At 51.4% G+C, this 21147-nt stretch overlaps 4 protein-coding genes across 7 annotated transcripts in view; 2 read left to right on the top strand and 2 right to left on the bottom strand.

Moving 5' to 3' along the window:
- Positions 1–11362, top strand: part of LOC141578561 (uncharacterized) — a 50419-nt gene extending 39057 nt beyond the window's left edge. Inside the window, exons 4-5 of one of the 2 annotated variants that reach the window (XM_074369129.1) lie at positions 4507–4681; positions 11227–11362. In XM_074369129.1, coding sequence (XP_074225230.1) covers positions 4507–4681; positions 11227–11271 — 220 coding nt within the window. In that variant the 3' untranslated portion in view covers positions 11272–11362. Of the gene's footprint in view, positions 1–4506; positions 4682–7393; positions 7992–11226 lie in introns of those variants that run through there. The other variant, XM_074369128.1, reaches the window with a different exon arrangement.
- OSCAR (osteoclast associated Ig-like receptor) lies at positions 5579–10568 on the bottom strand. The gene is made up of 5 exons (XM_074369126.1): positions 10447–10568; positions 9830–9862; positions 8037–8336; positions 6887–7168; positions 5579–6575 (listed from the first exon to the last, which is right to left on the bottom strand). The coding sequence occupies exons 1-5, from the start codon at positions 10481–10483 to the stop codon at positions 6439–6441; spliced, it is 789 nt and encodes a 262-aa protein (XP_074225227.1). The 5' UTR covers positions 10484–10568; the 3' UTR covers positions 5579–6438.
- Positions 11233–14178, top strand: NDUFA3 (NADH:ubiquinone oxidoreductase subunit A3). The gene is made up of 4 exons (XM_010961845.3): positions 11233–11385; positions 11608–11682; positions 13418–13495; positions 14023–14178. The coding sequence occupies exons 1-4, from the start codon at positions 11376–11378 to the stop codon at positions 14112–14114; spliced, it is 255 nt and encodes an 84-aa protein (XP_010960147.2). The 5' UTR covers positions 11233–11375; the 3' UTR covers positions 14115–14178.
- A 47-nt stretch (positions 14179–14225) lies between these two features.
- On the bottom strand, positions 14226–21146 carry TFPT (TCF3 fusion partner). 3 transcript variants are annotated; one of them, XM_045521860.2, is made up of 6 exons: positions 21013–21146; positions 20031–20289; positions 17192–17262; positions 15069–15138; positions 14766–14984; positions 14226–14382 (listed from the first exon to the last, which is right to left on the bottom strand). In XM_045521860.2, exons 2-6 carry the CDS (start codon positions 20283–20285, stop codon positions 14263–14265), a joined length of 735 nt encoding a protein of 244 aa, XP_045377816.1. In that variant the 5' UTR covers positions 20286–20289; positions 21013–21146; the 3' UTR covers positions 14226–14262. The 3 variants fall into 3 exon arrangements, with proteins under 3 accessions (XP_045377816.1, XP_010960148.1, XP_010960149.1); XM_010961846.3 differs by having other exon boundaries at positions 20722–21111; XM_010961847.3 differs by lacking the exon at positions 21013–21146 and adding an exon at positions 20440–20677.
- Position 21147: the final 1 nt, after the last annotated feature.

The following is a 21147-nucleotide window of genomic DNA, read 5'->3' as shown; positions in this document are numbered from 1 at the left end:
GGAGAAGGGGGAGCTGTCAGGTCCTGCTGCTAGAGTCAGTTGCATTCCCCACAGGAAGAAGGGTACCTGCACCCCCAGACAGAAGGCAAGACCACTTTACTGTCCCAAAGGAAAAATTTTCTCCTTCCCTGGCAACAGCTCAGCCAGTGAGACACTGTCATAACTCAGCCAATGAAAAGACCACTGTACTCCAACCTCTCGGTTTCTCCAGCGGGCATTTTGTTTACAGCAGTCCCGTCCAACTTCCCCTTCTCTATGGAAGAGTTTCCTCCCCTTTGCTTTACTCAACTGTCTACAGCACAGGGAACTGTGTTCAGTGTCTCATAGTAACCTATGATGACAAAGAATGTGAAAAGGAATATATGTATGTATATGTATGACTGAAACATGATGCTGTGCACCAGAAATTGACACATCGTAAACTGACTATACTTCAATTAAATAATAATAATAACACAGAATTCTCAGTCTTTTGTTAAAGTAAGAAACCCAGCAAGTCTTTGGTTTTTATTGGTTTTTTTTTTTTTAACCCCTGGTTCCTTTGGAAGAAGACCAGAATACTCCTGAGGCTCTGTCGTCTTAGTAGATCTTACTCGCCTTACCATTTCAGGAATCCAGAAAATCAGTAAGGCCACAAAGTATCAAGGAGGGAAACCAATTATAATCACAGATGTTTCTTGGAAAGTTATTTTCGAAAGACATGACCGTGATTTTTTTGAGGTTATTATAAGGCCCTTTTGGTCAGATACCACTTCTGCATGTCCATTCATTTCAACAGCACAATTTACTAAGAGTCGTGAAGATTCATGTCCTCCATGTTGCACCAGAAAACAAGGTTGATATTCTCAGCAATGCTTTCAAACGAGCGCCTTATCTACCCAGCTTCTTTAAACCAGTTTTATGACTCAGAAAGTTCTTCCTCCTAGGGTTTTGTTTTTTTTTTTTTTAATGGCTTTTCCATTCCATAGACATGAATGGTTAGATTACTGGCTACTGATGACTAACTCAATCTCCAGCCCATCTCCCCTCTCTGGAGGTTGGTGGCAGGTTGAGGGCTGGTGGGATTTCCATGCATCTAATCAAGTCTTGGTCTTTCTGATAACCAGCCCCCCAGACACCCACCAAGAGTGGCCTCATTAGAACAGATGACACGCCTGTCAACCCTCCTCAATCAGGAAATGCCAAAGGTTTTAGGAGCTCCGTGCCAGGAACCAGGGGCAAAAGCCAAATAAATACCTTTTTGCCTAGCCCAAGAGTCAAACCTGGACTACCGCTAAGCGTTTTTATATTCTGCAGCCCCCATCAGAGGGACACAGAGCAAAAAGACTCACCCTTCATCAGAACCCAGGAAACAGCGAGAAGCTTTCTCACGAAAGCTTCTTCAGAGAAGAAGGCGAGTGGGAGGTAGCAGTTCCTCACAAGCCTTTCATCTTCTCATGTTCCAGGAGGATCTTAAGGCTTCCTGCCAAGACTCAGATTAGCTGCAGCTCAAGCCTCTGACTGGTATGGGATGGGAGAGGTTTCCGGGACCCCACAGTAGGGCCGCCCCCTTACGGTGGCATGAGCTTTCCGGACTTCTTTAGAAATAAGCAGTGGATACGAGGTCTCCCCAGGGATGCTGTTGTGATGCCTCCCGTGTCTCCCCAAAATTCTTACATTGAAGCCCTAACTCTCAACGTGCTGGTATTAGGAAGTGGGGCCCCTGGGAGGTAATTAGGCCTAGGTCGTGAGGGCGGAGCCCCCGGGATGGGCTTAGTGCCCCTATGAAGAGGTGAGAGACATCCCTCTCTCCCTCTCTCTCTCCCTCTCTCCCCCTCCCTCTCTCTTTCCCTCTCTCCCTCTCTCTGTCTCCCTTTTCTGCTGGCTCTGAACCACATATGAAAGGTACATGCTGATAAAAAGCAAAGCTATTGATAAACAGCCCTAAACTGTTCAACTATGTTCTGTTGAGTGAGAGAGAAATAAATTTATATATATTTTTTTCCTTGGGGAGGGGATCTGTTTCCCACAGCAGCTTTAATTGCTGCTCATCAAGACAGTGAGCAGTAGTTTGGTTAATGCTTTACTCCATGAGCTTCAAGAGAGTAGAGTTCATGTCTGCTGTTACTCCCCAGATCACCCCCAGCACCTCACACAGTAGGTCACCCCTGGTAGCCCTTAAATATGTGTGCAGCAAGTGGATGGATGAGAACTTGGGGGAAGCAGGTGCATGGACAGAAGCGCACGTCCTAAGGGTGAAGACGCCTGGGGGTGTGGGATCCGAAAGAAGATGCCATTGAAGCTAATAGTAGTCATTTTTCTTGTTATAACTATTGCTGTTATAACAAACTGTCACAAACTAAAATGGCTTTCAGTTCTGGAGGAGAGAAGTCCAAAATAGGTTGGCAGGCTGCATTCCTTCTAGAAGGCTGTAGGGGAGAATCCAATTCCCTTCCCTTTCCAGCTTCTAGAGGCACCTGCATCCCTTGGCTTGTGGCCTCGCATATCACTGACCTCTGCCTCCATCTTCTAAAAAAATTGTAACACCTTTATTGTGGTATGGTTCCTGTACAGTAAACTACATGTATTTCAGATGTACGATTTGATGAATTTTAATAGATGTCTACACCCATGTAACTACCGCCACAATCAAGGTAGCTAACATTTCCATCACTTCCCGAGAGGCGCAAATTTCAGATTCCCAATTTATCCCTTCTCACTCACTTTCCCCCTTGGTAACCATAAGTTTGTTCTCTATGTCTGTGAGTCTGTTTCTGTTTTATAGATAAGTTCATTTATGTCCTTTTTTTTTTAAGATTCCACATATAAGAGATATCATATGGTATTTTTCTTTCTCTTTCTGGCTTATTTCACTTAGAATGACAATCTCCTGGTCCACCCATGTTGCTGCAAATGGCATGATTTTATTCTTTTTCATGGCTGAGTAGTATTCCATTGTGTGTATCTATATACCACATCTTCTTTATCCAGTCATCTGTCGATGGACATTTGGGTTGTTTCCATGTCTTGTCTGTCTCCATCTTCACATTGCCTTCTATAACCCTGAGCCCTTTGCCTCCTTCATAAGTATTATATTGAACCCATCCAGACTATCCAGGATAATCTCCCAATAGCATGATTCCTCATTAAGTCACATCTGTGAAATCCCTTTTGCCACATACAATGTATTCACAGGTTCTGGGAATAGGGACACTACAGGTCTGGGGGACCAGGACTCTGTCCACCATAAACGGGTGAAAGGATGGAGCCTGCTTTCAGAGGGAAGAGCTCATCCAGTGAGAATGTGTGTGTTTCCTAAAACCTCCTGTGTGCCAGGCCCTGGAGATGTGGAGATAAACCGACCTGGTCCCTCTTGGGAGGAGCTTGTGGTCTAGTCTGGGAGAGAGAGTTAATATATAGCAAATAGATAGGGTGATGATAGGGCTCTATGCGAGCACGGATGGGTGCAGGCAAAAGTTTGCAGAGGAAGCAGCATCAAATCTGAGAGCTGAAAGATGAGTAGCATGAACCAGACAGGAGAGAACAGAGAGACTGGACCAGATGTATCACAGTCTCATTACAGACATCTTGGACACTCTGAGCTTTTACAGGTCTCAAGTAAAAGGAACCACTGCCTCGAAAACCATACATTGCTTTGCAGTTTTTTGATGTGATAACAGTCCCCTTTCTCTTCCTCATTTGAAAGTGAAAGTGGGGGAGGAGACTCACACCAATGAAATCGAGAAGTCTTGACTCAACAGCCTGGAAGACGTTGTTGTTGTTTGTAAGAGACAGCCACAGGGTGGGGGGCGGGACCCACAGTCTAACCACACAGACTCCCTGAAGTCCCAGGTGAGACACCTGTCTGTGTCTCAGAGGGCTGTTGGTGATAACTAGGAATAGCATATGTGGATCGCCTGGTAGAGAGAGGTGTTCAATGGTAGAAAGTGAAATCAGTGTTAGGACTACTGTTCACTCAATAAGCATGTATTGACCACTTGGTCTCTAGGAAGCCTTGTGCTAGTCACTGGGTGAACTGCTTTTGGATGTAGTGGATGGATAAATGCATGGGTAAACTGATGGATACTGAACAAGTAAATAGGTGAGCAGATGAATGAATTGATGGATTAATGAAGGCAGGAATGGGTGAACAGATGTAAGAATGAATGATAGACAAGGGCAAATGAAAGAATAGGTGGGGGGAGGGTATAGCTCAACTGGTAGAGCACATGCTTAGCATACACAAGGTCCTGGGTTCAATCCCCCGTACCTCCTCTAAAAATAAATAAGTAAACCTAATTACCGCACCCCCAAAAAATTAAAATAAAAAGAATAGGTAGATGTGCAAATGAGGACATGTGAACAGGGGACAGACAGACAGAAAATAGTAAGGATAAGAAGGAAGCAGTGGGTGGATGATGGAATGAATGCATGAGGAAGCTTCATATTGCCTCTAATTTCCCGTTTGTAAAGTGGGCAGATGGGATGTGATGACTTGGCAGCCCCAAGTCTGGTTCCCTCCTACAGACCTCCTCCCTCCATCTCCCGAATCCACACGTGCCAGGAGGATTGCTCTGGATGTGCGCTACCAGGGTCCCACGTTGGCACCAAGAACAAACCAGGAGAGTTCCAGCTCTTCAGCAAGTCAGTGCACGTGGGCAGCGGATTTGACTGCAAAATACAGTTCTGTTTCATCTCACAGGTGAGTTCCCTAATTGCACCCGCTCAGAGAATTAGAATTGGGTGTTGAAATAACACGATTTTATGCTGTTTACTCACCTCTTAAATTTACCAATCTTGATACAGGATCTGGTTTAGGTCAGTTTCCGAAACAAAAATAACATATCAACAAATATGGCTCATCTTTCCTCAAATCATGCGTGTGTGTATGTGTGTGTGTGTGTGAGAGAGAGAGAGAGAGGTGTAGGGGTCGTTATGTCAATGAAGGGACTGGTAGCCAGCATTTTTAATAAAATAGAATATGTCAGTGCATCCATATAATAGAACTAAATATCGTTTCACAGAACTTGAATTTTAGTTTATAGATACAACAGTGGTCAAGATGTAAACTTTGCTTCTTAATCTATGTCCTGTCCCCAAAGGAGGGGGTGAGGGAGTTAAAGCAGCTGATTAAGGTGGTTTTTTGGCGGGGGCTGTAATTAGGTTTATTTATTTATGTATTTAATGGCGGTACTGGGAATTGAACCCAGGACCTCCTGCGTGAAGCACGCGCTTTACCACCGCCCTATACCCTCCCCCACAATCTAACGTTTTGCGATCTTTCTTCATGTGTTGGGGACAAGTTACCGCCTTAATTCTCTCTAGAGCCGAGGAGGTAGAAATTTTTAGTGTCTCCTTTCACAGATGAAAATTCAGAAGTCTCTGTAGGTTGTTAAAGTCTACCCACCTAGAGCGGTGGGGCTGGGGCTGTCCCCAGAAATGGAAGTCATTCTCTTCCCCATGAAGTGGGAAGAGGGGAAGGGAAAGTTGGGAATTTTAATAAAACAGAAGAGGAAGTATGTTCCACCAAAATTAGGCATAAATTAAGAACACACGAGTGAGTAGTGGTAAGGCTTGGAGACGGAAAATGTAAGAGGATGAGAAAGACATTAAGATGGGCCAGATTAAAATAGAAGTTAAGTGAATACATTCAGGAGAAACTGCAAGCAGCCCAGCCTTCTGGAAGGATGATTTTGAGTCCGGATCAGAACTCCACTGCGCACGCGCCACTTGCTGTTGCTTTAGCAACGGACGCCCGCCTAGTGACAGTGACGGTTCAAGGGAAACAGCTGGGCGCAAATCAAGCTGTAATTAGAGACGAAATTCTACTTGGTCTGATGTTGGTCCACCTTTGGGAGGGTCTGAGGAGGAGTTTGGAAGAGGTTTGCCTGGGGCCAAGAGCGATGTGGGGAAGGGAGTGAGGGTGAGTTGCTTAAAAGGTGAGCTGGAGCATGCGCGATGGAAACAAAAACAACTGGAACTCATCCGGATTCTATGAGTTTGGTCGAAATCGCTGTTACATCGCAGGCAACGTTTATTGAGCATTTACTATGAGTCAGTCACGGTTTTAAACGCTTCACGTTCATTGTCTACTTAAGCCTACAGCAACCCTTTGAAATGGGTATTACCAGTGCTCCCATTTTGCAGACAGGGCAACCGAGGCTTGGGAAGGGTCCCTTTCCTGATATCCCACAGGGAGTGAGCAGCAGCACTGGGATTCGAACTCAGGTCTTCTGGCTAGGAAGCCTTAACCACGGATAGTGCCTTTCACTGACCTGGGAGGTCCTGGAGAAATGACCCGAAAGGAACGTCGAGGGCGTGGTGTAAAGGTTACTATTATTAGTCGGGAAGCTGGGCTCAGCGGAGAGGGCTGTGGGGCTCCTGGAAGGGCCGGTCCAATTCAAGAGGTCCCAGCTTCTTCTCCACCCTCTCTGGGAAGTGTTCTCTGTCCTCTGGGACTCAGGCCCAGACTCTACCAGGGGCGCGAATCTGGCTGCGCCAGTCGAAAACGACGAGTGTGCCCAGCGAGATGAGGACCAGGCCGGCCAGCCCCAGGCGGACGAGGTTGCCCTGGGTGTAGTCCGAGGAGCCTGAGTCTGCGGGGCCAGCAAGGGAGAGAGGCGGTCAGCGTCCGAACCCGCAGTCTCGGCCCACCCTCTGGGTCTCTAGCCTCCAGGGTTGGGTTGAGAGGCAACACCCAACTCAAACTGGAGGGCTTCCACGGGAGCAGGGGTCCGGGACCCCTGGGTCTGAGGGAGGAGGACTTGGGGGCTGGACCCCTGGGTCTGAGGGAGGAGGGGCTGGGGACCTGGACCCCTGGGTCTGAGGGAGGAGAGGCTGGCGGACTTAACCCCCGAGTCTAGGGGCGGAGAGCCTGGGCTGGGGCTCAGGCGGAGGGTGACCTCACCGTCCCAGCTGATGACCAGCGGCTCGCTGCGCTGGGACAGCACGTAGGGGGCGGAGGGCGTGTGGTAGTAGCAGCTGTAGGTGCCCGGCGCGCGGGCGCCGAGCAGCGGGAAGTCGGCCCAGGGCTGCGCCGAGTCGCGGTACTGCAGCGGGGCCGCCACGCCCACGCGGTACAGCGCGAAGCTCATGCCCCGCACGCGGCCGGCGCAGCGCAGGCTCACGTTGGCCCAGGGCGCCACCACCGGCCCGGGCAGCGCCACCAGCGACGGGCGCGGCAGCTCGTCTGCGGGGGAAGAGGACGGGGACCCGGCGGCTGGGCGCTGCCCCGCGCCTCCCGGGCCTCCCCTTCACCTTCTTTCCCCCCTATCTCCCTCCCCCCTCTTTCCCCCTCCTCTTCTCTCCCTCCCACCTCACTCTTCCTTCCCGCATCTCTCTTCTCCCCTCCCTCTCCCTCCCTCCTTTCTCTTTTCCTCTCTGCCTTCCAACCTCCCTCTCCCCGCCTCCCCAGTGTCTCAGCCTCCGTCAAGTTCGACATTTCCGCCTCTGTCCTACTCTGTGTGTCTCCCTCACCTTCTCTAAGTCCGTGTTCCTCTCTGTGCCCTTGTGCCTCTATGTCCCTGCCCTTCCCAGCGCCTGGGTACCCAAGCGTGCCTTTCTCTGCATCTCTGTCTCCGCCTCCTGTATGTCTGTATGTCGCTTTTGCCCACTGTTTACTGAACAGTGCCTGGCTAAAATGTTCTATTTTTAACCTCCCAGTCATGCGTATTTCACTCCCCCTGGGTCTCGGAGGCTGTATCTCTCCCAGGGTTTCTTAACTGCAGCACTAGTGACATTTTGGATAAATCTGGATAATTTGGTGGCTGTGTGTGTGTGGGTGGGGGAGTGTACTGTCCTGTGCATTGTAAGATGTCTTGTAGCGTCTCTGGCCTCTAACCATGGGATGTCAGGAGCACACTCTTCCCCAGTCGTGACAACCAAAAATGTCTCCAGACCTTGCCAAACGGGTGGGGGAGAAGGGTACAATTGCCCCTGGTTGAGAATCACCCCTGCTTCTCTGATGTTCCCTCTCTCTGTCTCTCCTCTCTCTATATATCTGTCCCTCCTTATCCCACCTGTGTCCCTTCTCATAGCCCCCTCCTCCAGGATCTCACCTGTCACCAGCAGTTCCAGGGCATCACTGGGGTGGGACCAGATACCTGGCCCCCAGCTTAACCTCCGGTAGCAGCAGCAGTAACTGCCTCCCTGGGCTGGAGTCACTTCCTCCAGGAAGAACTCCGCCAGCTCTGCAGATACATCCCGGTAAAGCACAGGAGCCATCTCTCCAGACTTGAAGAGTGCAAACCTCCAGGCGGGCTGGGGTGCCCGGCACCTCAAGGTGACATTGACTCCAGGGGTCACAATTGCAGCTGGCTGGGCCCCCAGCCACGGCTTAGGGTATGAGGCCAGGGGAACTGAAGAAACAGAAAAATTCAGCAAGGACAAGGTTAAAACATTTGACCATTTCAACATTTTAAAGCTGTGTATGAAAAAAGACATATAAGCGAAGCAAGAAGTGGCAGCATTGGTAGAAATGGCTAATCTGTAAATCACATAGAGTGTAGAATGAAATCGTAGAGCCAGTCCAAATGAAAGTTGGGCAGAGCATACGAGTTCACAGAAGAGGAAATCCAATCGACCAAAACACACTTGGCATGTACTACGTGAAGGTTGCTCAACCTCAGTAATATTATTTTTAAAAATTAAAACAACAGGAAGACTTATTTTGGCTATCAGGTTGTCAAAAATTTAAATAACGGTTAATCCGTTTGGGTGAGTACGTAGTGAAACAGGCACTGAGGTGCGCTTAGCTGCACCGTTTGAGAAGGCAATTTGTTAGCTTCTTCTATCAAGATACACAAAGGGTAGGGCCAGCCACCCAATAACTCCACCCTAGATGAATGCACTTATGTGGACACAAAAACAGGAGCGCTCACTGCTGTACTGATTGTGAGGAGAAAAGTTGGAAACAACTTAAATATACGTAATGAGGGCTGGACAAACTAGAATCCAGCCATACAATGCAAATGCTAGACAGAAGTTTTAGAAAAGACGGGAAAAGAACTAGCTATAATGACATGGAAAGGTCTCCAAGAGGGATTGTAAAGTGAAAAATGTAAGATGCAACACAGTGAGAGTCAGAAAATATCAATTTTGCTTTGAAAAAAAACAACAACAAAGAAGTACATAAATACATATATGTGTTTGGATGCATGGAAATGTTTTTGTAAGGCTTCAGATTATTTAAGGAAGATGAGGAAAGGGAAGAGGAAGGTTGTTATATGCCCTTTAATAATTTTTCAAACTATCAATGTTACCTTTAGCATTTAAAAATAATAATTTAAAATAAATTGGTAGCTAAGGTTTTAATGGTTTTCTAGGTGATTCTTATTTGAAGTTGAAGTGTAGTGGGGGAAAATTGAGGGGAAGAAGAAGTCTCACCCATCAGAGAGCCTGGAAAGAAACCCAGAGCTATTTCAGGGTGAAGGACCCTACTTTCCAAATGGGGGAATCATTGGCATTGCCAGAGATCCTATTTCTTGAGCCCTGCGCTTTGCCGAGCTCTGAGCCAAGGGTTTTACCATGTGATTTTATTAAACCCTCACAACAGCCCCATTTTGCAGAGAAGGAAACTAAGTCTTAGCGTGCAGTGGTTTGCTCAAAGTCACAAATGAATACTGTGGTGGAAGTGGGGTTCCAGCTTCGGTCTCTTAAACTCCAAAGTTCGTGGTCTTTGCTACTCACCTGTACTGGTTACCAAAGTGAATGAGGATGGAAGGAAAGAAATCAAGGAGCGGGGAGGGAAGTTAAGGAAGTCTAGGGTGAGGATGGGCACCAAAATAAAATATGAGTAGTTGGAAATGGGATGTCAGCAACAAATAGAAGAATGGGTGGGGATGTTACTCACCAGTTGGAGTGATGTCTGCGTGACACACAGGCCCTGTAGAAGGTTGAGGTGGGTTGGTCTGGTTAAAGCCTTTGGCTGCTCCCAAGAAGTTTGGACCCAAGCTCCTCTGGCCTCTACACTCAAGAGTTCAGACCCCTGGACTCCACCTTTTCCAGGAGACAGTAATCTGAGACCACAGTTTCTCCTCTCTGGAGCACAGGAGTCTGGGCCCCCAGTTTCCTCCTTTCCCAGGACCCAGGTGTTCTGGCTTCTCTCCCAGATCAAGATCTAGGACTCTATACTCCCTGTCCCCAGGAGCTCGGGTCCTGAGCCCTCTCCTGCTTCAAAATCTACAGAATCCTGCCCTCAACTTCCTCCTCTTCCAGGAACCCAGAAATTCAGGGTCCCTGTGTCCTCTTGCCTTAGGACCCAAGAGTCTGAACCCCAGTCCTGTTATTCTGGCCTAGAATTCTGAACCCTCAGCTTGTGCTGCCCTGGTCATCCTGCACCTGCCCTCTGGAGGACCCGGTAGTCCTGTTCGTTGCCCCCTCTGCCCTCCACATCCAGGTCCCCAGCGCTTGTCTATCTGCACCCCAGCCCAGCCAGGGACCCCAGGAGAAGAGGGTGGGGGGTCTCACAGAGAGTCAGCAGCTGGAGGATCAGCACCAGGTCCATGGTAGGCACTTCTTGGCTGAAGCAGGAGCCAGGGCTCAGCCTGCCCTCTCCCCTGCTGGGAAATGAGGCAACCACAGAAAGCCAGAGTCCTGTTTAGGGAAGGGAGGAGCGAAGTGGAGTGAGGAGGAGCCTCTGGGTGGCTGTGTCACAGCCCCATGGTGCTGTGGACAAACTTGAGAGGGTGTAGTCATAACGGGTTGTGTTCATTAAACTTTACATATATGTAATATATTATATATAATATACGACATATAATATTTTATATATATATATGTATGTAGTACGTATTTTGTGCCAGGCCCTTTGTTGCACGATCGAGGGGCACAGAGTGGAGTCAGACTTAATTACCGCCCTCAGGCAGCTCCCACTCTAGTGGAAACACAGATCCCGACCAGGGCAGTTAAAAATGTTATGTGCACTATAATGGAAATCACAGAGGGCACTGTGAGAGTCCACAGAAGGCCTTAACTCCTCTGGAATGAGAGTTAGAACTTGCAGGAAGAACTGAGTTTTAGGTGCGACCTCAAGTGGTAGATCGATCACTCGTCCTTTCCCAGCCTCCGTTCCTCCACCTGTAAAATGGACTCTCGTAAGTCAACTATAAAATAAGGACTGATGCATTCCGTCTTAGCTGGGCCGCCGCAAGAGGGCTGGAAGTTACTCTTCCGGAACGACTTTCTAGGCTGAGAGATAAAAGAGAGCGGGACAGGTGTGTCAAGGCGGGTCTGCACTTAAATCTGCAGCACCGCCCCCTTTGCTGCAGCAGCTGCTTCGGAAGGCTGTTCTGAGCCAGTGCGCACGCGCAGGCTCAGACCGAAGAGGCTCGCGTACAGGGACCACAACTCCCAGAGTGCTCCGCGCCCTCCCCGCCGCCGCCGCCGCCGAGACCAAGATGGCCGCTAGTAAGTACGGGCGTCTCTGGCGCGTGGGGCTGGCTGATTCAGGGACCCCCGGGTGGTGCCGGGGGTACGGCACGGCAGAGCCCCCGTGGAGGCCGTGGGGTCCGGGCCAGAGGGGGCGCAAAGGTCTCTAGAGGGCTCCTCCAGGGTAAGGGTTTCGCGAGAGGGGTAGAGGTCACCGGGGGCATCCCCTGCAGAGGTGACACTCCTCGCCCACCCTTCCAGGAATCGCCGCCTTCCTCAAGAGTACTTGGGCCAAGGAGCCGGTGCTGGTGGCATCCTTCACCATCGGGGCCCTCGGTGCGTGAGTGCCCTGGGCGGGAACGTGCGTCACCCCCGTGTCCTCCACGCTCTAGAGGTCCCATATTCCCCACCAGTGCCACATTGCCCGGCACCTGCGTTCCATCCTGTACCCCCAAGGCCCCATCGCCGCCTTCAGCGTTCCGTGTCCCCACCTGTGTGTCAGCCTCCCCATGACGTCCTCTTCCCTACCTCCATCCCTTCGCCATCCCGTCGCTCCCCACCCCATACACATATACACATCCACCCAAGAGGTCCATAATCCCTCCAAAAGAGAGGTTCTCAACTCTCGTTGTGCATTATAAACACCTGAGTGCTAAAAAGTAATAATGACAAATGAAAAGTGGGGGAGAAGAGTATAACTCAGTGGTAGAGTACGTGTCTAGCGTGCACGAGGTCCTGGGTTCAATCCCCAGTACCTCCGTTAAAAATAAATAATTTCTTGTAATGAGCCATAGTGGAAAAGAAACGGAAAAATATACATATATATGTATATGTATAAGTGAATAGCTTTGCTGTACACTTGAAACTAACACTGTAAATCGACTACACTTCAATAAAAAATAAGAATTAAAAAATAATTAAATAAACCTAATTACCTCCCCCGCACCCCCCCAAAAAAGTAAAAAATAAAAAAAAGTAATGTCCTCTTCTCTCACTGTCAGCACCCCCACCCCAGATTTGAAATTGAGCTGGGCCGGATGGAGGTGGGGCTAGGGAAGCTTATACCTTGTGGAAATCCCCCAGTGATTCTAAGGTGCCGCCCTGACAGAACCTCAGCTCTAGAGCAGGGCCACTCATACTTAAGTGGGATGCGGGAGGTGGGGTTCTTGTTAACTTAGGTTTAACGAGACCTGATTCAGTAGGTCTGGGGCGGGGCCTGCTATGCGGAATTTCTAACGGGTTCCCAGGTCTTGTCCACACTGCTAGTTAGCTGGCCACTCACTGCGTGTGGTTCTAGAGCACAGCTGTCCCAGGCAGCCACGAGCCATACTGGCCACTGAGCACTTGGGATGGGCTAGTATGAATGGAGATGGTGTTTGTTACCATGCTCATGTAAAGTACACACCGGATTTCAAAGACTTAGTATAACAAAATGTATAAAATATTTTTTTCATGTTGATGATTCATTGAAATGATGTTTTGGATATACCAGGTAAAATATGTATTTTTGTTTTTATTTTTTTATTTAGGTTAAATACATTTTAAAAATTAATTTGTATGTTTTAATGTTAATGTGGCTGTTAGAAAATGTAAAATTACATATGGCTTTTAGATTTGTCAACAGCGCTGACTTAGAACATTCCTTTATTCGCCTGCCCCACCCCCATAACTCCCAGCTCCCACCCTAGATGAACTGTAATTTCCCAGTGACTGTTCTTTTACAGCCCCCCCCCCCATTTTGTAACAGTTCATGATTCCTCTGGAACATTCCCAAGACACCCCCTCCCAATTTGCTCCATGACTCAAATGTACTCATTCCATGACTACCCTCTTCCTTCCTGTGCCTGCTAGGTCCCAGGTATCTGTGAATGCTTGGCTCCCACCCCCACTGAGAAAAAAAAGTGTTGTAAACCCTTCTGCTGTTGTATGGAGATCCCAGGGTGCCAAGGGGCCTCCTGGAGGTGCTGGACCTCCCTGTTCCCCTCCCCCCATGCACTGGACCCCCATTTTGCTAAGGTTCAGCTTCTGTCCCCACCTCCTCCTCGGGCCTCACCCCTGTGTCTCTCCACAGCTATAATAGTGCCCACACTCAGCCCCTCCACCAGGTATGCTGTCATGATCAACCGGTCCACACCCTACAACTACCCAGGTGAGTGGGAGCCAGGGTACGGCGGCTGGGACCTCCCTGGGCAGTGGTGGGGAGTAACGGGCAGGGCTTTCCTCTGCAGGGACCCCAGACTCTGCAGAGGAGTCTGGGCTCTTCTTTTTTTTTTTTTTTTTTTTTTATTAGATGTAATCCATGTGCCATAAAACTCACTTCCTGTCTGTTTCTGCACTTTGAGTTTCTGTCATGGTTCCAATTTCTGCCCTTGTCTGGGTCCCATCTCTTTTGCTTTCTGGAGTGTTGTCTTCCTGGGTTTCCGCTTCTCCAGGCCTCTGTCCTGTTTCCTCATCTCTGTTGGCTCTTTCTCTGAGTCTCCCTTCTGTATCCATCTCTTATTTCCCCTATCTCTAGGTCCCTATCCCCTGCTTTCCTGCATCTCTGATGCTCTGACCCTTACTCTCTTTCTCCCCTGGGGTCCCATTTCCCTCTCTGAATATAAGCTGACAGGCCAGTCCTTCTTTCTGGGCCCCAGCGATCTGCCAGTCTCAGTGGCCCACCCTCCTGTCCCACAGTGCCCGTCCGAGACGATGGGAACATGCCCGATGTGCCCAGCCACCCCCAGGACCCCCAAGGCCCAAGCTTGGACTGGCTGAAGAAACTGTGAGCACCTCCTTGGACAGGGAGAGGCCCCCTCCCTGGTGGCCCCCAATAAAAATGCAAAAACCAAACCCAGTCTGAGAGTGTGTGATGAGAGGTGGAGGCAGCAGACACTGGCCAAGGCGGATGCGGGGGTCAGTTTATTGGGGGGAGGGTCAGTCAAAGGGGGGGCTGGCCAGGGTGGGGTAGGGCAGCAGTTTGTCTGGCCCCCGAGAAACCCAACTGGAGTCTAGGGCCTCATCTGCTTCGAAGCCAAAGTCTTCCTCCACCTTAATCTGGGGAGATAAAGGCAAGGCTGAGTGGCCTGGAATCTGGAGGAGACCCCTGGCCTCACAGTTCTCGCTTTCCCAGGCCAGACACCTTCCTCTGTGCCCCTCGGGGAAAGTCCCTGGATCCGGATGCTTCTCCAGTGTCTCCTCCCCTCACCTGCCTTCTCTCCCTCCTCTGCTGCCAGCCCTCCCCGGTTCTCTTTTCTTCTCCCCGGAACCTCCTCCAGACCTTCCTTCTCCACGCACGCCCTTGCCTGCATCTTCCAACTCTCCTTCCCTGCCCAGCCCCCACCCTCTCCAACCCTTCCCGCGCCACCTCCTTCCTCTGGCTCTTCCCAGCCCTGCAGGGCCCGCATCACCCCCACAGAGCCCGGGTCCACCTCTCCCACCTGCACTGGGGCCAGTTCTGGGGTCAGCGCAGCTCCCACTCTGCGTCCATCCCGGGGCGCTCGCCGCCTCTTCCGCCCGCTGGGTCCCTCGCCGGGGGCCGGGCTGCTGGGTTCCGGGGGTGCAGGCGTCCTTCTAGGCGGGGACAGCCCCTCTTTCTCTGGAGGCTCGTTCTCGGCATTGCCTGGGGTGGGGGCATCTGTGCCCTGGCTGCCCTCATCCTGCAGTGGGGGTAGGTGGGCAGGTGAAGGCTATGTCCTGGGCCCGGGCTCTCCCAGCCCCCTGGCCCCCTTCCCCAAGCTCACCTCCAGCACAATGGTGAACTGGCTGGCGCGGTAGTCATCCCCGTAGGAGTCCAGCACTCTCATCAGGAACCTGCGCCCAGAGAGAAGCCACCAGGCAGACAGCTTTGTCTTTTGGCAGCTGGGGAGAGGGTCCCAGCTCTGACTCTGAAGCCACGGCTGTCCTGGACCCGGAAGGTTCTGAGACCCGGGTGCCGAGCACACGAAGAGCCAGCAAGACTCTGGGCCAGACAGGGTGACCTGTGCCTCGTTCCTGCTCTGTAACTGGGGGGTGACAATGCAACGGGGCAGTCTGCTGAGAGCAACACTGCCACCTGAATGATCTAAGTGCTCGGTGGGACGGCAGCTTAGTAAACAGTCAAGCGTAAGTGATTATCACTCATAACTGGAGGGCGTGGAGGGCGGGGGCAGACCGCTCCCACAGGTGATGCTGCCTTCTCCTCCCCGTCCCTGTTTCTGAAAGCTCTTTGGTTTTTGTTTTGTTTTTGTTTTTTCCAGCTCCAACTGAGTCGTGCCTGTGAGTGAGCCAGCGCCTGGGCAGAGCATGTCACAGGCACAAACTCTTTCATTCTACAAGGGTGTACCAAGCACCTGCTCTGCCCCAGGCGGTGTCTGAGGGGCTTGGGGTGTATCAGAGAACAAAACAAAGATCCTTGTGCTTACTGAACTGAGCCTTGCAAGGGAGGCAGACAGTTAGCAAACGACAAATCACGACAAGTCAGAAAATAGGAAAGGGGATGGGTGATAACAGGATGAGGGATTGGAACTTCAAAGGGATGGTGGGCGAGGCCTCTCTGGGGTGAGGGGGTGGCGGGAGAAACAGCAAGCGCAAAGGCCCTGAGGTGGGAGCGTGTCGGACATGTTGTAGGCAGAGCGAGGAGGCAGGTGTGACAGGCCGGACCCCTGCAGGGTTGTGAGCAGAGAAATGACTTGGCCTGTCTTACATTTTATCTTTTTTTTTCTTTCACACTTTCAAAAAAATTCTTTTCAAAAGCTGTGGTAAGATATACATAACATAAAATTTACCAGCGTACCCACTTTAAAACATGCAGTGCAGTGGCATTAAGTGCATTCACATTGTTATGCAACCACCACCATGCAGGTCCAGAATCTTCATCTGGTCCTTGAGCACCTGGCAAGTGACTCAGATATTGAAATTTTAAGTTTTGTTTAATTTTAATTTAGATTAAAATTGGAACCAAGTGGCTACTGAGCACTGAGAAAGTGATGAGGCTACTGTGACTGAGAAAGTGAATTTCTAATGTCACTTCATTTTAGTTAATTTAATTGCTTGTGCCAACTAAGCACATCACAGAGGAACTAAATTTTCCATTTCATTTAATGAATTCAAATTCCCTTCAATGACTATTAAATTTCACTTTCAACGTAAAATAGAGTCGCCGCCTGCAGCTAGCGGACTGGGCAGTACAGGTCTAACCCAGGAGCCAAGCCGCACATCCTGCAGGTTAAGGGTTTGGGGAAATGAGAGTGACCCAGCAAAGCAGCCGAGCAGTGGCCAGGAGGAGGGGGATCCCAGGTGGGTGAATGACCTGGACGCCAAGAAATTGCTTCAGAGAAAAGGGTGTCTCCGCTGGGTCAGGTGAGCAGAGGGGAGGACTGGCGCGGGGCGTGGGGCACAGCATCTCGGAGCCGTCACCTTCAGGCCCGTGCTCCACACTTCCTGGAGGTGGGAACAGCAGGCCGTGGGCCGGCCCCAGAGCTCACACCTCTCCTGGTCGTGGTGGCCTGAGGCAGGAGGCTCTGAGCTGAGCTCACCCCGGGAGCTCCCACATTGTCTCAGCAGCCTCGTGATTTGGGGGTTACCCTTAGGTGACAGGGAACGGCTCAGAGAGGGGATGTGGCTGGCCCAAGTCACACAGCAAAATGGTGCTTGAAACTAACTGACTCTAGGACCCTAAGTCCGGTCTCCTGCATTCTGCTATACTCCATTCAAAGGGAGCACACCCACTCCCCTCAAGCCCATGGCTCAGCCGTCTTCCAAGGCCCAGTTCCACTCCTGGACCCTGGTTGCCTCAGCCCAGAGCCCTCCTCTCCAGCCCTGCCTCCTCCTGGCCTGACAGGAAGGTGATGGAAACAGTGCCCAGGGCCGGTGTGCAGTGGGTTACCTCCGCTCCTGTTGGAGTCTCCGGGTTATCCTCTGTACCTGGTGGAGCCTGTTCAGGACCCGCTCATTGACCTGCGGGGAAAGCACAGGTCGGCTGCACTCCAGGTATTCAGCACATGGTGAACAGAGCCCCCGGTGGGGACCAGGGAGACTGGCCAAGGACCATCCTGGGGCCTCTAGGGCCCGCTGCACCTGCCCCCCACCTCCTCACCACCTCTCTTGCTCCCCTCCCTCCACTCCACTCCCACCAGCCTCCAAGCTCATGCTTGAGTCCCCCGACTCAACCCTCCTGTCCCAGGGGCTTTGCACATGCTCTGCCCCAGGTGCCTGCGTAACTCAACTTCTCCAAGTCTGAGCTTAAAGGTCTGAGTCCACTCAGACCCTCCCTTTAAACTGCAGCAGCCCCTCCCCACTTCCCATGCCAGAACTCCGCCCTCCCGCCACACTTCTCAGGTCCACTTTTCCTTGCCTCGGTCACCATCGCCTTGTGTCCTGTCTCATTACTCAGCGTCCTCACTGGCTTCTCCCCAACCAGAATGGAAACTCCAAAGGCCTGGGTCTGTGCCCTGTCCCCAGGGCCTCGAGCAGAACCCGGCTGAATGGGTGCTTCTTAAATACTGCTACACCAACGACCTCACAGGGATAAAGGGCTCGAAAGGCACCAAACAGGCAGATATGCCGGTGGCTGGGGCAAGAGCTGGCTACTTTAGTTAGGGCCGTTGGAGGTGTGCGGCTAAGACGTGAACAAGTGTGTTCTGTTCCTGGGTCAGAAAGACCTGGGTTCAAACCTCAGCCTGCCACTTATCAGCTGTGTGACCTTGGGGATGTTACTTAACTTCTCTGAGCCTTGGGTTTCTGCATTGGTGAAAGGAGAATAATAACAGAACCTATTCCTGGCCGGGGGTGGGCTAAGAGCAGGGTCTCAAACGCAGCTCCATTTGAGCAAACGGTTGAGTCTCTTTGGACTCCAGCATCCACCAGTTCAACAGGGCTCAGGATACCTGCTGCTTACGGGGCTGACAGAGTTCCCAGATGTCCTTGTGCGAAGCCCCCAGAGCAGGCCTGGCACAGAGTGGGAGCTCCCAGGTGACAGTGGTCACTCTGACAGCACTGCCCTTGCACCAAAAGACCCTGTGAACACCAAGTGGCAGGGATTGAATATTACTGCGGAAGGGAGGGGTTCACGTGCGGAGTCTTGAAAAGAGGAGAGAGGAGTGGCCGTGGAGAGAAGATGAGAGATTGGGGTGAGCGGAAGGATGGAGCAGAGGGAAAGCTACCTGGTAAAAGATAAAATGTGGTATCTAGTTATCTGGTAACTCACCTGGTGCATGGGTGTGTCTGCTGGGTCCGTACCTACAAGGAGGGACCAGGGCTGCTGGCCACAGGCTGTGCACAGGCTCACCCTTCATGCAGCTTCACGGGAATATATTTTAACACCTGGAGCTGACCCTGCTCCAAGCACTTCCACTGCTCACACTGCCCACAGCCTGGCATTTAAGGCCGTTTCCCCTCCCCAGCATCCCCGTCAAACTGAACACCCCTCCAGTCCTGAGCAAGCCCTGTGCTACCCAGAGTCCTGAATGCACTTTTCCACCCAGTCAGCCTGACATGCTCTACCTAGCCTAAGACTCGGCTCAAACCTCACCTTCCTATTAGTTCTCCTAGTCACTCCTGCCTCTGCATCCCCTTGATTCCTACCCCAGCTCCCGCCTCCATCCTCCTCTCCTGCCTGGACCACTACACTGACTGCCCCCTTTCCAAAGCTCCCCGATATCACTGTTATGTGTTAGATGGTGTCCCCCTAAAAAGGGGTGTTGGAGTTCTGACCCCCAGTACCACAGAATGTGACCTTATTTGGACATAGGTCTTCATGGAGGTAATCAAGTTAAGCGAGGTGATTAGAGTGGGCTGTAATCCAGTATGACTGGTGGCATCCTTATTAAAAGAAATCGGGACACACACACACACACACACACACACACACACACACACACACACACACACACGAAGAATGCCACGTGAAGATGAAAGCAGAGATCTAACAAGCCAAAGAACACAAAAGATCTCCAGCAAACCACCAAAAGCTACGCAAGATGCCTAGCACAGATTCTCCCTCACAGCCCTCAGAATCGCCCAGCACTGCTGACGCCTCAGTCCCAGACTTCTGGTCTCCAGAACCTAAGACAGCCCATTCCTGTTACTGAGCCATCCAATTTGTGGTTCTTGGTTACAGCAGCTCCAGCAAACAAATAACAAAATTCAGACAGTCTTTCAAACATCCAGACCTGACCCTGTCTCTCCCCTTTGAGATCTTCCAATAGCTCCCAGTCACTCACAAACAAATAAATCAAACTTCTCTTCCTGGTGTTCATGGCCTTTCAGGATCTGGGCCCTGCCTACCGCTCCATCCTCATCCCCATTAAGGAGGCTAATGCAGTGATTCAGTCAAAAGAACTTGCATCTGGGCAGGGGCCATGGGGATGGAGGGGAGGAGAAGGATCTGAGAGATTTGAGAGAAGAAGGAACAGGGCATGAGGAGTGACTGATGTCAGGGGTATGAGATCTGAAGTGTGATCAGTGGGGAGCATGAGAGGCACCTGTGAAACATCGGCGAGCTGATCTGGGTTGTCAGATGAAGCTCCTAGAGAAGACATGTCTAAGGTGTCTTGCACAGTGCCTGGCAATTATTAAGTGCTAAATAAAAGAATAATGAATAAATAAATGAATGAAGATTCATTCAGCCAGGCAAGGTAGCCTGGGCATCTAGACAGGCAGAGACTGGGAGGGGTTGGCAATTTAGGCCAGGAGACCCCAAAACGGGGGAATCCACACTCACCTACCTGCTCGATCTCCCGGCAGCGCCGACCTAGCGCCTGGTACTTCCTGCGATTTAGTTCCCGCTGGCGCCGCCGCCGGCCCCGGGCTGCCTCTTCCTCTTCATCTCGCTCCCGGAGCCCCGAGCCACCCAGACCCCCGGACACAAACTCCACTTCTGTCTCAAGCTCGCTCTCCAGGATGTGACCACCGAACAGCGGAGGCAGCGCCAACTCGGAGCCTGGCGGGGCTGAGAACTCTTCAAAGCCGACGGCTGCCATGGTCCTGTAAGGTCAGGGGGCTCAGGGACCCTGAACCCCCAGCACCTAGTCCCTCCTCCCTCAGAACAGGAGCCAAGCTTCTAGCCCCCTCCTTCCTCGGACGCAGGAGTCCAGGGCCCTCAGCCCTCCCTTCCCAGGATCCCGGAGTTCAGACCTCCAGTTTCTTCCTTCCGGAGTACCATGTCCCCAACTCCTCACTCAGACCCAGGAGTCCCGGCATCCCACCTCCCCGTCTCTCAGATCCAGGAGTCTGGACCAGTAGCCTTCTCCCGGACCAGGACGCCGGAATACGGAGCCCAGTCCCTAAAAGAGTTCTAAGTCAAAGCAGTTGGAGCAACGGCAATCCCCATCAGCCCTCAGGGTAAAAGCGCGGAAGGCTGACACCATGCAGCCGCAGTGTCTCTTGGGATTCGTAGTTTTCCTCAAAGCCACTCACCCCTCTCTCTGCTCCAGTTCCATCTCTCTCCCGCTCTGGTAGCCCCAGGCCTCAGAACTTCCAACCTCGGCAGCCTCTAGGTCAAGTCGTTTGCAAAACTACCTGTCCCATCAGGCTTCACGGTCACAGCATCCGGGACGCGGCCGCTACACCTTCTGGGAGCTGTAGTTTCCTATTTCCGGCCTCGCTCACCAACCCCTCCACCTCCACCCCGACTCCTGGCTTAAAGGCCTTGCTTTCTCGTCGAACGCCTCCACCAGTTATCTCAGTTGCCCTCGCCTTTATTCTTGCCTTGACACCCCGTCGTCAGACCACGGCGATTCTCCGCTTATCGGGCTCAGTCCACAGTAGGCGATAAGCCGGATAATCCTCCTCTCCTCTCTCCAGCTCACCCCTTCTCTGCCTAGCGGGAGGTACTAATAAAGT

This window comes from Camelus bactrianus, chromosome 9, assembly GCF_048773025.1.
Source record: "Camelus bactrianus isolate YW-2024 breed Bactrian camel chromosome 9, ASM4877302v1, whole genome shotgun sequence".
Taxonomy (NCBI): Eukaryota; Metazoa; Chordata; class Mammalia; order Artiodactyla; family Camelidae; genus Camelus; species Camelus bactrianus.
The sequence above is the reverse complement of the archived record's forward strand: the minus strand, read 5'-3'. Positions and strand labels throughout refer to the sequence as shown.